Source organism: Seriola dumerili, unplaced genomic scaffold, assembly GCF_002260705.1.
Source record: "Seriola dumerili isolate Sdu_G_001 unplaced genomic scaffold, Sdu_1.0 BDQW01000017.1, whole genome shotgun sequence".
NCBI classification, from domain to species: domain Eukaryota; kingdom Metazoa; phylum Chordata; class Actinopteri; order Carangiformes; family Carangidae; genus Seriola; species Seriola dumerili.
In genome coordinates this window covers 5,683,384-5,694,394 of record NW_019174272.1, presented here as the reverse complement: position 1 = coordinate 5,694,394, position 11,011 = coordinate 5,683,384, and the positions used below count along the sequence as shown (strand labels likewise).

The 11,011-nt window shown below is 41.4% G+C and overlaps 1 protein-coding gene across 2 annotated transcripts; it reads right to left on the bottom strand.

The window, feature by feature from the left end:
- Nucleotides 1-181: 181 nt before the first annotated feature.
- Nucleotides 182-5,551, bottom strand: anxa1 (annexin A1). Of its 2 annotated transcripts, none has more exons than XM_022754162.1 (12): nt 5,445-5,551; nt 4,624-4,708; nt 3,824-3,914; nt 3,431-3,525; nt 3,204-3,317; nt 2,834-2,924; nt 2,563-2,642; nt 1,458-1,602; nt 1,264-1,359; nt 1,094-1,152; nt 861-983; nt 182-705 (listed from the first exon to the last, which is right to left on the bottom strand). In XM_022754162.1, exons 2-12 carry the CDS (start codon nt 4,681-4,683, stop codon nt 646-648), a joined length of 1,014 nt encoding a protein of 337 aa, XP_022609883.1. In that variant the 5' UTR covers nt 4,684-4,708; nt 5,445-5,551; the 3' UTR covers nt 182-645. The 2 variants fall into 2 exon arrangements, with proteins under 2 accessions (XP_022609883.1, XP_022609884.1); XM_022754163.1 differs by having other exon boundaries at nt 4,624-4,704; nt 5,445-5,494.
- Between the last annotated feature and the right edge of the window lie 5,460 nt (nt 5,552-11,011).

Sequence of the window (11,011 nt, the reverse complement as noted above, 5' to 3'; positions counted from 1 at the left end):
CAGTGCATTGTACCAAAAAATGCGATTGTCTGTGATTGTCACCATGAAGTGTTTTATTATGCGAAATAATTTTAATTGTGCATAAAAATTAGAGAATACTAAAGTTCATAGATTTACTAAACATTTTTCAAAAAAACTTTAGTTATGTGAGGTGTGAAAAACTGAAACAGCACAAATAGGCCTTCATACAAAAAGCTTTTATTTGCAGAATATCCGAGCTCCTTCAGCGTTACTTCTGCAACTAACATTATTGGCACATGGCAGTATGTGTCCTTCATGAACTGCATAGTGTCTGTTTGGAGCTACAAGGTGATTACTGACTATAGCTTCCTTTCAAGCAACAGATATGAGAATCTAATGAGAGTAAGGATAAAGATCACATGTCCACTAGAAAACTGCAGGGATAAGAGTGCTGCAAGAAAAGGATAGAAAATATCTGCTGAAGCAGTGCTCGTTCCATGTTAAGCTCATTGCTGTTAATATCTCCTATATGTCATGACAGTCTCAAAGAGAAAAGACTTGTCTTGTCAGGTCTTCACAAGAACATAGGGCACAATATGTGTCAAGACATTACAGGTCATTTTCCACAGCTCTACATGGTATTGGATCTTTGGTCATATGAGCTTTGATGCAATTGATTTGCTCTTAGTTTTCACCCCCACACAGAGCCAGCAGAATCTTCTCGTAGTCTCCTTTAGTGTCATCCTGAAGGGAAAAAAGACAGTCAGTAAATCAATAAACTGTTTCCATTTTTCTCTTGTTTTGTGAATCATAATATGTACACCAAAACAAAAAAGCAGAGCAATTCTAACAGTGAGAATGGCTTTGTTGTCATTATCTGTGGCAAGATGTTTGCTCACCAGAATATCCTGGTAGAGCGCTTTGCCGTAGTTTTTCTTGTACTCATCCTTGATCCGTTTCATGTCGATTTCAGAGCGGCTCACCATAATGCGGGTCAGGATATTCTTGCGGGTACCTTTACCCTGATGGACAGAAAAGAGTCAGCCGTGAAAGGCCTTGGGTAGCAGGCATAGCATCCTGCATGCATTTTTTATTTATTCATTTTGTGAGTAGTGACCTATACACACTGTACCTTCATGGCCAAGTAGAGCTTCTCAGCAAAGAACGCGGGCCTACTTCCAGCACACTTCACTGTGGTTATTTAAAAAAAGAATGGCTCATGTTCAAATCAAGTCAGTGAATAAATGACTAGTTGAACAAATGGTCAGGTAATAAAGTTAGAGTAGAGCGTTGTGCCTTTACCTACTGCAGTGAGACAACTCTCAATATCTCCTTTCATCTCCAGGTCGATAGCTTGGGCCACGTCCACTTTGCTGTATTTTGCGTACCTGTCAAAGACTGAAGGTGAAGACGTCGGGGAAGAGTGTTAAATCTGACTGGAACAAACAAACAGGAAGAAGTCAGATGTTACTTATCGAGGCGGTCAGCCATCTAACCTTTACGAAGATGAGGGGCACTCCTGGTGGTGAGGATTTCAATGAAGGCAGAGCAGTCTTTGCCCTTCCTCCCCTCACCGGCCTCGTACAGAGCCCTGGCATCACTGTCAATCAGCTGCTCAGAGACTCCTTCAGTCCTGCTGGCCTGTGACACACAGAGACAGAGCAATGTCACTGTATTGAACCCAACTAAACTGGGTCCAGTGTCTCTTTAAGACAGGAGAAGTATAGGGAGGGAGGGTCTGTGATGACCAAGGCATCATACTTATTGTACTTTAGTTTGCTGTGTGACACTAAAGCTTATTTTTCAAACTGTCATTGGCAGCATCTTAGTGTGAATGGAGCAAGATAATGAAATGAGATTTATGCTGTGCAAGTCAATTAGGACCTGTGATGTCATGTCCCTATTTCAGAGACATAAAATAATTAAAAATACCTATATGCTGGTTTCTGGAATGCTCAACACTTCAGTCACACATTTTACTAAATTTTTTTTGTGCATGAAAACTGAAAGAGCAGTATAGGCAAGAATGATATGATATTCCCTAATAAATAATGATCTGTCCCGCAAACAGTGTAGAAAGTTGACAAGCTTTAAAAAGCAGAGGAAGCACAAAGATAATCAGATTGAATGACATTAATTACTTATTAATTATTAAATAACCTGCCAGACTGATTAAAGCAGATATTCTACAACATTCACACTTCCACTCATTTTATCAAAATGCAGCTTCTGACTTTATTTAAATGTAATTTATGTTTAGCACAAGTTTGTTCTGTGCATTTCCAAATATGAAGCCACAAGGCCCAACTGCGTTAGCATGCATTTGTGTGTGTGCGTGCGTGCGTGCGTGCGTGCGTGCGTGCGTGCGTGTGTGTGAGATTGTTTATCTTTAATAAACCCGTGTTACTCCAGCAGCTACAGTAGGGAGTGGTATGTTGCCTCAGAGTTTGAGGGCATCCTAGTGCCATGACTGAATAATTGTCGTCATTTTTGTTGTTGTCTTGTCTCGTCATTGCTAGATGTCTCCTAAAACTCCTGTATTAAGTACAGAATGCAACACACAGAATGAGACAGAAAGCAGATGTGGAAAAACACACATACCTTGCAGAGTGCAAGGAGGGCAGCCCTGAAGTCTCCGCTGGTGTCAGACTTGATGTCGTCCTCCAGGTCCTTCTTGTATTCTTAGCAAAGAAAACACAGTGGGAAGACATAAAATTAATGTTCAAAATGAGAAAACTGTGTTTCAGCAAGTCCATTTCTGATGTGTAAACTTTCTTTCATATCCCCGAGGCTATAACTTCCCACTGTCACATGTCGTATCACTTCTATTTCCAAACACTAGCTTGATGAAACTGGAGCTTGTTGCACACACCCTCTTTGTAGGTTTTCTTTATATCCAGGATCTCTCTGTTGGTCCGGGACGCCAAAATCTCAATCAGGGTGTTCTCGTCTGTGCCCAGACCCTGAGACAGGGATGCATGGATACAGATTGAAGCAGAGAAAGACCACTTATTCTGCACCAGTATAATTCAAACAAAACACACCTTGTTCCCGACTGTTCAGGAAATGATACATGAATATGTGGAAGTGGGTGGATATCTCGATGCACCAAAAATAACAGATGATGGTGAGGTCAAAGCAGTCGCCCCAGATGTGTTCACATCCTCGGGTTTAAATGGTTTGAGTTGTTTTTATATTTATATCAACGTTCATTGTAAGTTTGCATTTGTGTGATTGTGCACCTTCATAGCCAGTTTCAGCAGCTGGGCATCGTACTGGGAAGGTGTTTTGAGCAGAGCCAGCACCACGTCCTCCAGATCTCCCTTCAGAGCGCTCTTCAGTGCTGATTCCAGAGGCTACAAGGGAACAACAACCCATGTTGTAAATTTAGTGTTTGAGAGCATATGATCATGTGCATAACTGCACTATGGATGTGTGTACAATCTTCTTGCTATGAACATCTCATTACCTTGCCACTGGCCTGGTGGTAAGCCTCTTTGATCTGCTGTCTCTGCTCATTGCTCCTTTTCACCAGAATTTCAATGATGGTGTTCTCATCCACACCTGCAGAGAGAATCATGATCATTCTGCATTCATACGACAGAGACAAATATTCAATCCTGCTGAGATTTTAACCCTAACAGTATTTGTACTCCAGTGTGAGGGCCCACACAGAGATGTGAGGTAACCTTCTACCACAGGCAATGGCACTGTTTGTAGTTATGATGCATGATGGCCAGCAGAGGGTGTTAAGGTTATTCTCACAAAGGCTAGCCCTTCATATTTGAAGGAAAGACACATTGCAAAGCCAGAACGTGTTCACACACGCTCCAAAGCTTCTCTGTGAGGGTTTTAAGTTCACCTTTTGTCTTGATGGCCTTATCCAAGACTGCTGCATCTCCGTTGGGGCTGAAATTGGGTGCTGCCGTCACTGTTCCCTCATTCTTTAGGACCTGAGTGACACAATACTTTGTAATAATTTATATCTTTTAGATGCCTTCAAAATCACAATTTTGTCCCCTCACACATCGCCTGCATTAATCCTCCATCTTTAAACATACCAAAGACATAAAAAAGATACTTGTTTTATTATGTCTGTGGGCACTGCCCTGTCTGTCTCTGCCCCCCAACCTCTAAGCCTCCAGTGGCCATTACAGTGCCATTTAAAATGCCTGTGCACACCCCTGTTGGACCGAAGTGAACAATAAAGGAGGAGAGGAGGCACAGACTGAAATCATAAAAATCTTAAGCAACTTTCCCATACTTCACTTTAAGAAAGCAGAAGTAGCATTTTGTTCTGTTTGCAGAGTTTATAAAAGGGAGGGGTGAAAATTCCTGCCTCCATGAGTCACACACTCACAAGACTTAGTATGGTCATGTTTGAATAAAATCATCATGATCCTGACAGCCTTTCACTTTAATAAAACTTCTCATCTTATCTCCCTGCTCCACTCCCTTTTCCTTCCCTCTATCTACCTTTTAAACTTCCCACTCATTCATTCTTTCCCCCTCAAACATCTTGTACACTTCTCTCCTTCCCTCGCTCTAAACTCTGCCTGATACATTTTTTCCACTCGAGCATACCACAGGATGAGAAGAAAAAAAAGGAAAAAACAGGGTGGTTGGCCTTAGCAACTGGAACAGAACAACAGCGTTACGTACTGAGTCATCGGGCATGCCCAGATAGACGGTCTGCTGCAAGAAGGCTTGGATGAAAGACATGGTGGGACTGCTGGAGTCTGTCTGTCTGAAAAGAGAAGAGAAGAGAAGAGAAGAGAAGAGAAGAGAAGAGAAGAGAAGAGAAGAGAAGAGAAGAGAATATGTCAGCACTGATGTGATCCAAACATGAGTACCTAATGTAGCATGAGATGTTTTGTCAAGAAAGTAGCCTGCAAGTCTTTTGTGAGAAAGGACAGAGGACCTAAGGATAAAACAAGCACAATGGACACACTGTAGATGGTATTTAGAGAAGAAATTCTCCCTCTTTTATCGATTTTACTTCAGTAATGTTCTCATCTCTCATCAGTTCTAAAAGAGTTAGCACGAGAAAGAAAGAAACTGTTTGTTTTTCCTACATCCACTCCTAGAGAGCAAACTCTGCATATTTACTGTAGGTTTACATTAGGTGGTTTTCCATAATGCCAAACGTGTGGAGGCTGCCTGGCCACACCCACGTTAAACTCTGAGACGGATATAATCATTGGAGGGTAGCTCACAGGTCCAGTCTCACTTAATGTGTTAGTGCTGGTACTGAGAGACAACTCTGCTGCACACTGAAACCAGCTCAACACTTCACTTTCGCCAAATGATTAAATCCACAAAAAGAAAATTGTCGCCACTATTTTCTCCAACCACACCCACATAGGTTGCATCAATACCTTGCGGAAGAGAAGACTTAAAGCCATTGGATCTATCTTCAACAAAGTCTCAAACTTAAAGCTGGAGTAGTGGTTTTAGATTTTTAAGGAAAGAGAATGACTTACCGCGAGGCCTTAGTGGGAAGAAGTTTGTTTGACTGAGTTTCCAGGGGCGTTGTAGGGATAGAGAGAGTTTATTTATACCCATGATAAACCCCACCTAGTAACGGGTCCAGCCCATCCCACCCTCCACACAGCTGCCATTGGATTGAACCGCTGCCTGCCCCCGCGGAACTCCGTCCAAAGTGCGACGCCGTGCGTAACAACTCACAGCAGCAGCAGCAGCAGCAGCAGCAGCAGCAGCAGCAGCAGCAGCAGCTTCCTCCTCCTACAGCAGATTCCTAACAGTCATGTTGCTGACTTGAAAACACGCGGTGACCCAGTGCCAGGTCGTAATCTTTCATAAAAATGGAGTTCATGTGTAAAATCACTGATACACACCGACAGAGTGTCTGTGACTGAGGGAGCGGTGTTAAGATGACTCACTGTACTGTGCTTTTCTGTACTTCTTGTGTGGTTTTAATGCAGTAGGCCTATCCATTTTGCATTTGTTTATATCAATGTTTAATTTTCTGTCGTTATTATTATCAATTCTATTATTTTTTTTACGTTTCCAAGCTTCTTATTTTATGGATGGACAGTGTGATTTTGTTGTTTTCTCAACATTTAGACATTTCATTATCACATTTAAAAGTTTATATAGAAAAAGTACATGGTGTCTTTTAATGAATACAGGCCAAGTGATTACTGATCATTTTACTAACTGAAAACGTTTAGCATAATTGTTAAAATATTGCTCCCTCACTCAGTATCTGTGGCCCATATGCTTCTATTTATGTGTTTGGTGGAAGCCCAAGTGAATGTAACTCTTACATAACTCTTATATAAACCAAGAGTTTATTTGTGTTGTGTTCAGGGCTCTGTTTGCACACATAATTGTTCCACAGGTAATGTGTTCACTGTCCACAGCATAAGAGATGGTTTGATGTTCCTGCTGTTTCATTAGTAGTGTATCTCTCCCTTTTTGAGATTCCTGCTGTTATCTCTCCCCTCGCAGAAAATGTCATCAGCCTCCTCAAATGAATCCACAGCCCATTGTATCTCTGTGTGTGGAACCTCTGATCTATACAACTGAACAAAGACCACCTTATCATCCCTCAAAAAGAGTCTGCCTTCGGTGTGATGAGGTAATGAGTGTCTTTAAGGTGTGGCATGTTGTCATGACAGCACAGTCGGGGCCTGACGCTACCTGCGGGCTGCATGCCTCAACAGAGGGAAGATACTTTCACACCCCTGAGATTGTAACAGCCAGGGTAATGACACATTTATCTGATGACGACATTATTTTAACGCATTCATCTCACTGTAAGAAGTTATCTAAACAATCAAGACTTCACAGGCCTTCAGTGAAGTCAATTAAAACTTCTGTCATGTGTGCATATGTGTTTAATGTTTTTTTTTATTATTATTATTTGTTGAAGTTGTTGTACATTTCACACTAAAGTGACACTATACATCCACAGGGGAATCAGGTCAGGGCAGGGTTTGGATTGTGCAAAAGGAAGGCGGGGGCAAAGCTGCAATTTCATTAAAGTGGCATCACGGCTAGATTTATCTTTAAGCGAGGTGTGTTAAACAGATGCTCAAGCTGTGGTCCAAATGTTCCAAATGAGTCTGTTGGTCTAAAAAAGAAAGGAAATCCTCATAGAAGGGCCTGGCCATGAATAACAGGGAATGAGAGTGTAATACCTTTATGACCGTGAAATTGATTTCTTTCTTTTTTTCACAATTACTTCTTTAGAAAGGTTTATGAACACAGTACCGTCACAACAAACCTGCATTAAGATAATTTCCTCACACTCTTCAGTGCAGTTCCCCTGCATGTAGGTGAACCTATTTCAGGCTCATTCCCTCCACCCAAAACAATTGAGAAAAAACAAGACAAGACTGAGTGAAATGAGTGTGTGTATGAACGATGTGTACGCGTGTGTCTTAGTCTGTGTGAGGCAGCTTCTAGTTACAATCTAAATCTTACACATGGGAAACCTGAGGACTGTTTGGGGCATCTTTTTACCACCAGTCTCTGTGGGGTTTCAGCCAGTACCTGGTGAAACTCCATCTCTGCAGGTTTAATATTTAAAGACTGTTGAGAGTTTGGTTCCCCTTAGAGATCAGGATCGACGTGTCCTCGCGCTCCTGGTCAGCACAGCAGCACCCAAACCTCCCTGAAACGCACTGAAGGGATCTGATCTGCTCCGAGACCAGGTAGTTCAAGCTTTTTTTTTTTTTTTTATTCAGTTTTATCATGTTTTCTGCTTATTTGAAAGTGAATGTGTTTTATGATTAATTCATTCAATGTGTAGTTCGGCAGTGTGGCTCATTTTTCAGTTCATTCAAATCACTTTGTTTATCAAAAGAACTGGCGTTGTGCCAGTTCCTGCCGAGTGAGATGTAAGATTTGTTCTTATATAGCGCTGTGAAATCAAGGAAACTGAAAATAAACCCACAAATTAAACTTTGGGATTTTCAGTTTTTCCTGTGGCGAAGCTCATAGCTTATAGTAGCTTGGAGAGGCTGACAAAAGGATTGCACTCCCTGAGTGAATCAGCTGTGTGAGCTTTTTGACATCTGCAAATAGTTTGAGGGTTGAATAAGAGTTCATGATGCAGGTTGAAATATTTTGGGATTTTCAATTGCATATAAATTACAAATTTTCATCTGTCTCTGATCTCGGTGGCTTTAAAACAATATTAACTATCTTTTCTCTGCAGACTTTGGACGGATCAACAGAGCCAACGCAAGAAAAGCAGTGACAGCCAAAACACACTTGTATACACAATGTATGTGAACTCTTCTGGAGCCGAGAATGGATCCTATTCACTGACCTTCCTGGGAAAGAGAGTAGGGAGACATCACTCTGTGGCTCCTGCAGGCAAGCAACGTGAGTGTATAAGACATCAACACCTAACACGATTCATCTCAATTCTGTGTTCATCTTTAGGGTGGTAATGACGTCCTCGTGTTCATTTCTGTATAAGATACCAGATTATATGCTGAGGAGGAGGCTGCTCTGTGTGATGAATGTGAAGCAGGCGGACAGGTGAAGTTAGACGAGGCTTAAATATTTCAGCTGCTTGGCTGCCCCCGTTGTGAAGCAGTGGAGCGGTCAGTGTATCAGAACAAACATACCACACTGTTCCTGGCAGGGTCTGGTGTGAGATCTGGCTATGATGGCCAGCCGGGGCCGGACTTAGATTCACCCGCACATGCAGACACACACATACTAATAGACAGGCGTATGTACACGTATCCTAAATGACAGTAGAATTAGCTGGTGGTGACTCCAGCTGTGGCAGAAATAGATGCAGATGTGTTCTGTGGGGCCTGCATCCAGAGGTCTGTGGGTTCTTGTGAGATATGTACGGAGAAGACTGGTTTCATGCCTACATTATGTTATCCAGATGTTTCTGTTACCTGCAGCTGTCTGTTCTCCTCACCTCGCCTCCATCTACACCCGTCCATCTCCATGCAGCAATAGTTTGCCTTTTTATTTTGAGTGAGTTTATTTTGAACGAGTAAAGATTATACCCTGTTCTTCATTTATTTTTCTGTCTGGACATTCAAATTTCCTTTTTAAATCATGTACATCATCTGAAAGTTTTTATGTATTTATTTATTTTATCAGGCGCCTGGGAGACTACTGACAGGTCTGGCTGCGCTGAGGACCCTCTGGTGTCCTCGCGGCCCGCACGGGTCCCGGTGGCAGCACAGGTGCTGGAGGATTTACCAGGCAGCGTACCGGAGCTGAAGGATGAGAGGCCATGTCCAATAATGCACAACAGACAGTTTGACAGCACAGCAGGTCAGAGCAGTGTACTCCTCCCTACACATACATTCATGCAACCACTGAGGCATAAACTGTAGCATAATCTCTTTCAGCCATTGGTCTTATTACTTTTAACCCCTTACTAAACTCCAACCAACACATGCTTACCCTGTTATAAGTTTCAATTCTTCTCTGTTTTGAGACTTTCGGGGTTTACCCTTACCATGCAGCAGATAACCTGATTTTTTTTTAATATTCCCAACTTTTCCCTGTAATTCCTGACATACAGTAATTTCTGTTTTTCTACTAAAAGGTGTTTCTGGGAGGAAGGTAACAGCATGACGGCACGCCCACATTCCTGTATGAGGAAACAAAGAGGGGAGAGGGTGGGCTGGGGACGGGTGTGGGACAGAGAGTTGTGAAATATTCAGGGGAAATGTGTCCGTATTTTAGACATACCAGGCCACAGTGATGGATTAACTTGAAAATGAAAATAAACAGGGACTAACTATTGCTGTCTCCTCACTTCATATAAACTCATAAATAACTGAATTACTGACAGTACCTACATTTTGAATGTATTTTCAGAAATAAACATGTAAATAGACATTAAACTGGCTGCTAATCATAATGGTGAGGATGTAATACCTGTTTAAAATCTAATAAATAAAATGTTAAACTGTTTTACTGAAGTTTATGTGCTTGATTTTTTTGCCATGACTCCATCCATTTTAGACATTTTTGAACTGCAATAAAATGATGATAAATACATGAACATATTGTACATCAGTTTTTCATATGAAAAACTATGAAGGTAACAAGTTGCACAACTCTATTTTAAATATATCTATACACACTCAATTACACTAACACACACACACACACACACACACACACATAGTTGAAGGAGTGATTTATGAACTCCAGCACCCGATGAAAGTATTTCATGAGTTTGACATTCATCTGTACAGTACAGTTTGATTATATAAAAGATCAGTTTTACTTATCTGCAGCATAATGATATTTTAGATGGATACGTTTCTCTGGGGATTTTTTTTAATAATAGCATGAAATATTGCTGGACAGAGAAAAATCCTCAAAACCCAATAACGAACCACATGTTAGTTTGTAAAACTGATTTATTATAAAATGTAATAGCACATTCACAACTTCGCAATATAATTTTGCAGCATATCTTATGTTGTTATTACTCTTGCTCTTCTCTTCCTCTTTCCTTTGCCTTTTACTCTGCTCCCTGAGCTGACTCCAACTGTCCACCAACATTTTCTTCATTGTTCAAGATGTTGTTCTTCACAAAACTCTGTGGATGAAGAGGTGGGCTGCGTTCAGGCGCTGGATTGGTGTAGATCGAAGGAAACACCCCGGACAAGAGATCAACCCAGGTGCTGTAAAATGAAGAAATATACAGTAGTTTGTGGAGAAAGAGGAGGGGTGCTAGTGTGTGTGTGTGTGTGTGTGTGTGTGTGTGTGTGTGTGTGTGTGTGTGTGTGTGGCAGCAGTGGAAAAAGTGTTCAGATTCTTTCAGTCTGTAAGTGGTACTAAGGAAAATGCATCAATACAACAATGTAAAAGTACTCCACAACAAGTGCTGCATTCAAAACTTGACCCAAGTAAAACTGCCCTAATTTTTGCAGAACAAGTAAAAGCACTTGTTTGCCAGAAAACAGCCCCTGTGGCTGATATTTCATTGCATAATAGGATATGATTAGATACTGATGCATCTCTGTGTCAAACAGCATTTTACTGCTGTGGCTGGTGGAGTTAGTGTTATCTACTCTACATTTAG

Bases quoted from the DNA above. Each gene is read 5' to 3' on its own strand.
- anxa1 (XM_022754162.1), bottom strand. From the start codon at position 4,683: ATGTCTTTCATCCAAGCCTTCTTGCAGCAGACCGTCTATCTGGGCATG. The intron at 2,925-3,203 runs GTGCACAATCAC...TCCCTGTCTCAG, and splicing joins TGCTGAAACTGGCTATGAAG to GGTCTGGGCACAGACGAGAA. The intron at 2,643-2,833 runs GTGTGTGCAACA...TTCTTTGCTAAG, and splicing joins AAAGAAAACCTACAAAGAGG to AATACAAGAAGGACCTGGAG.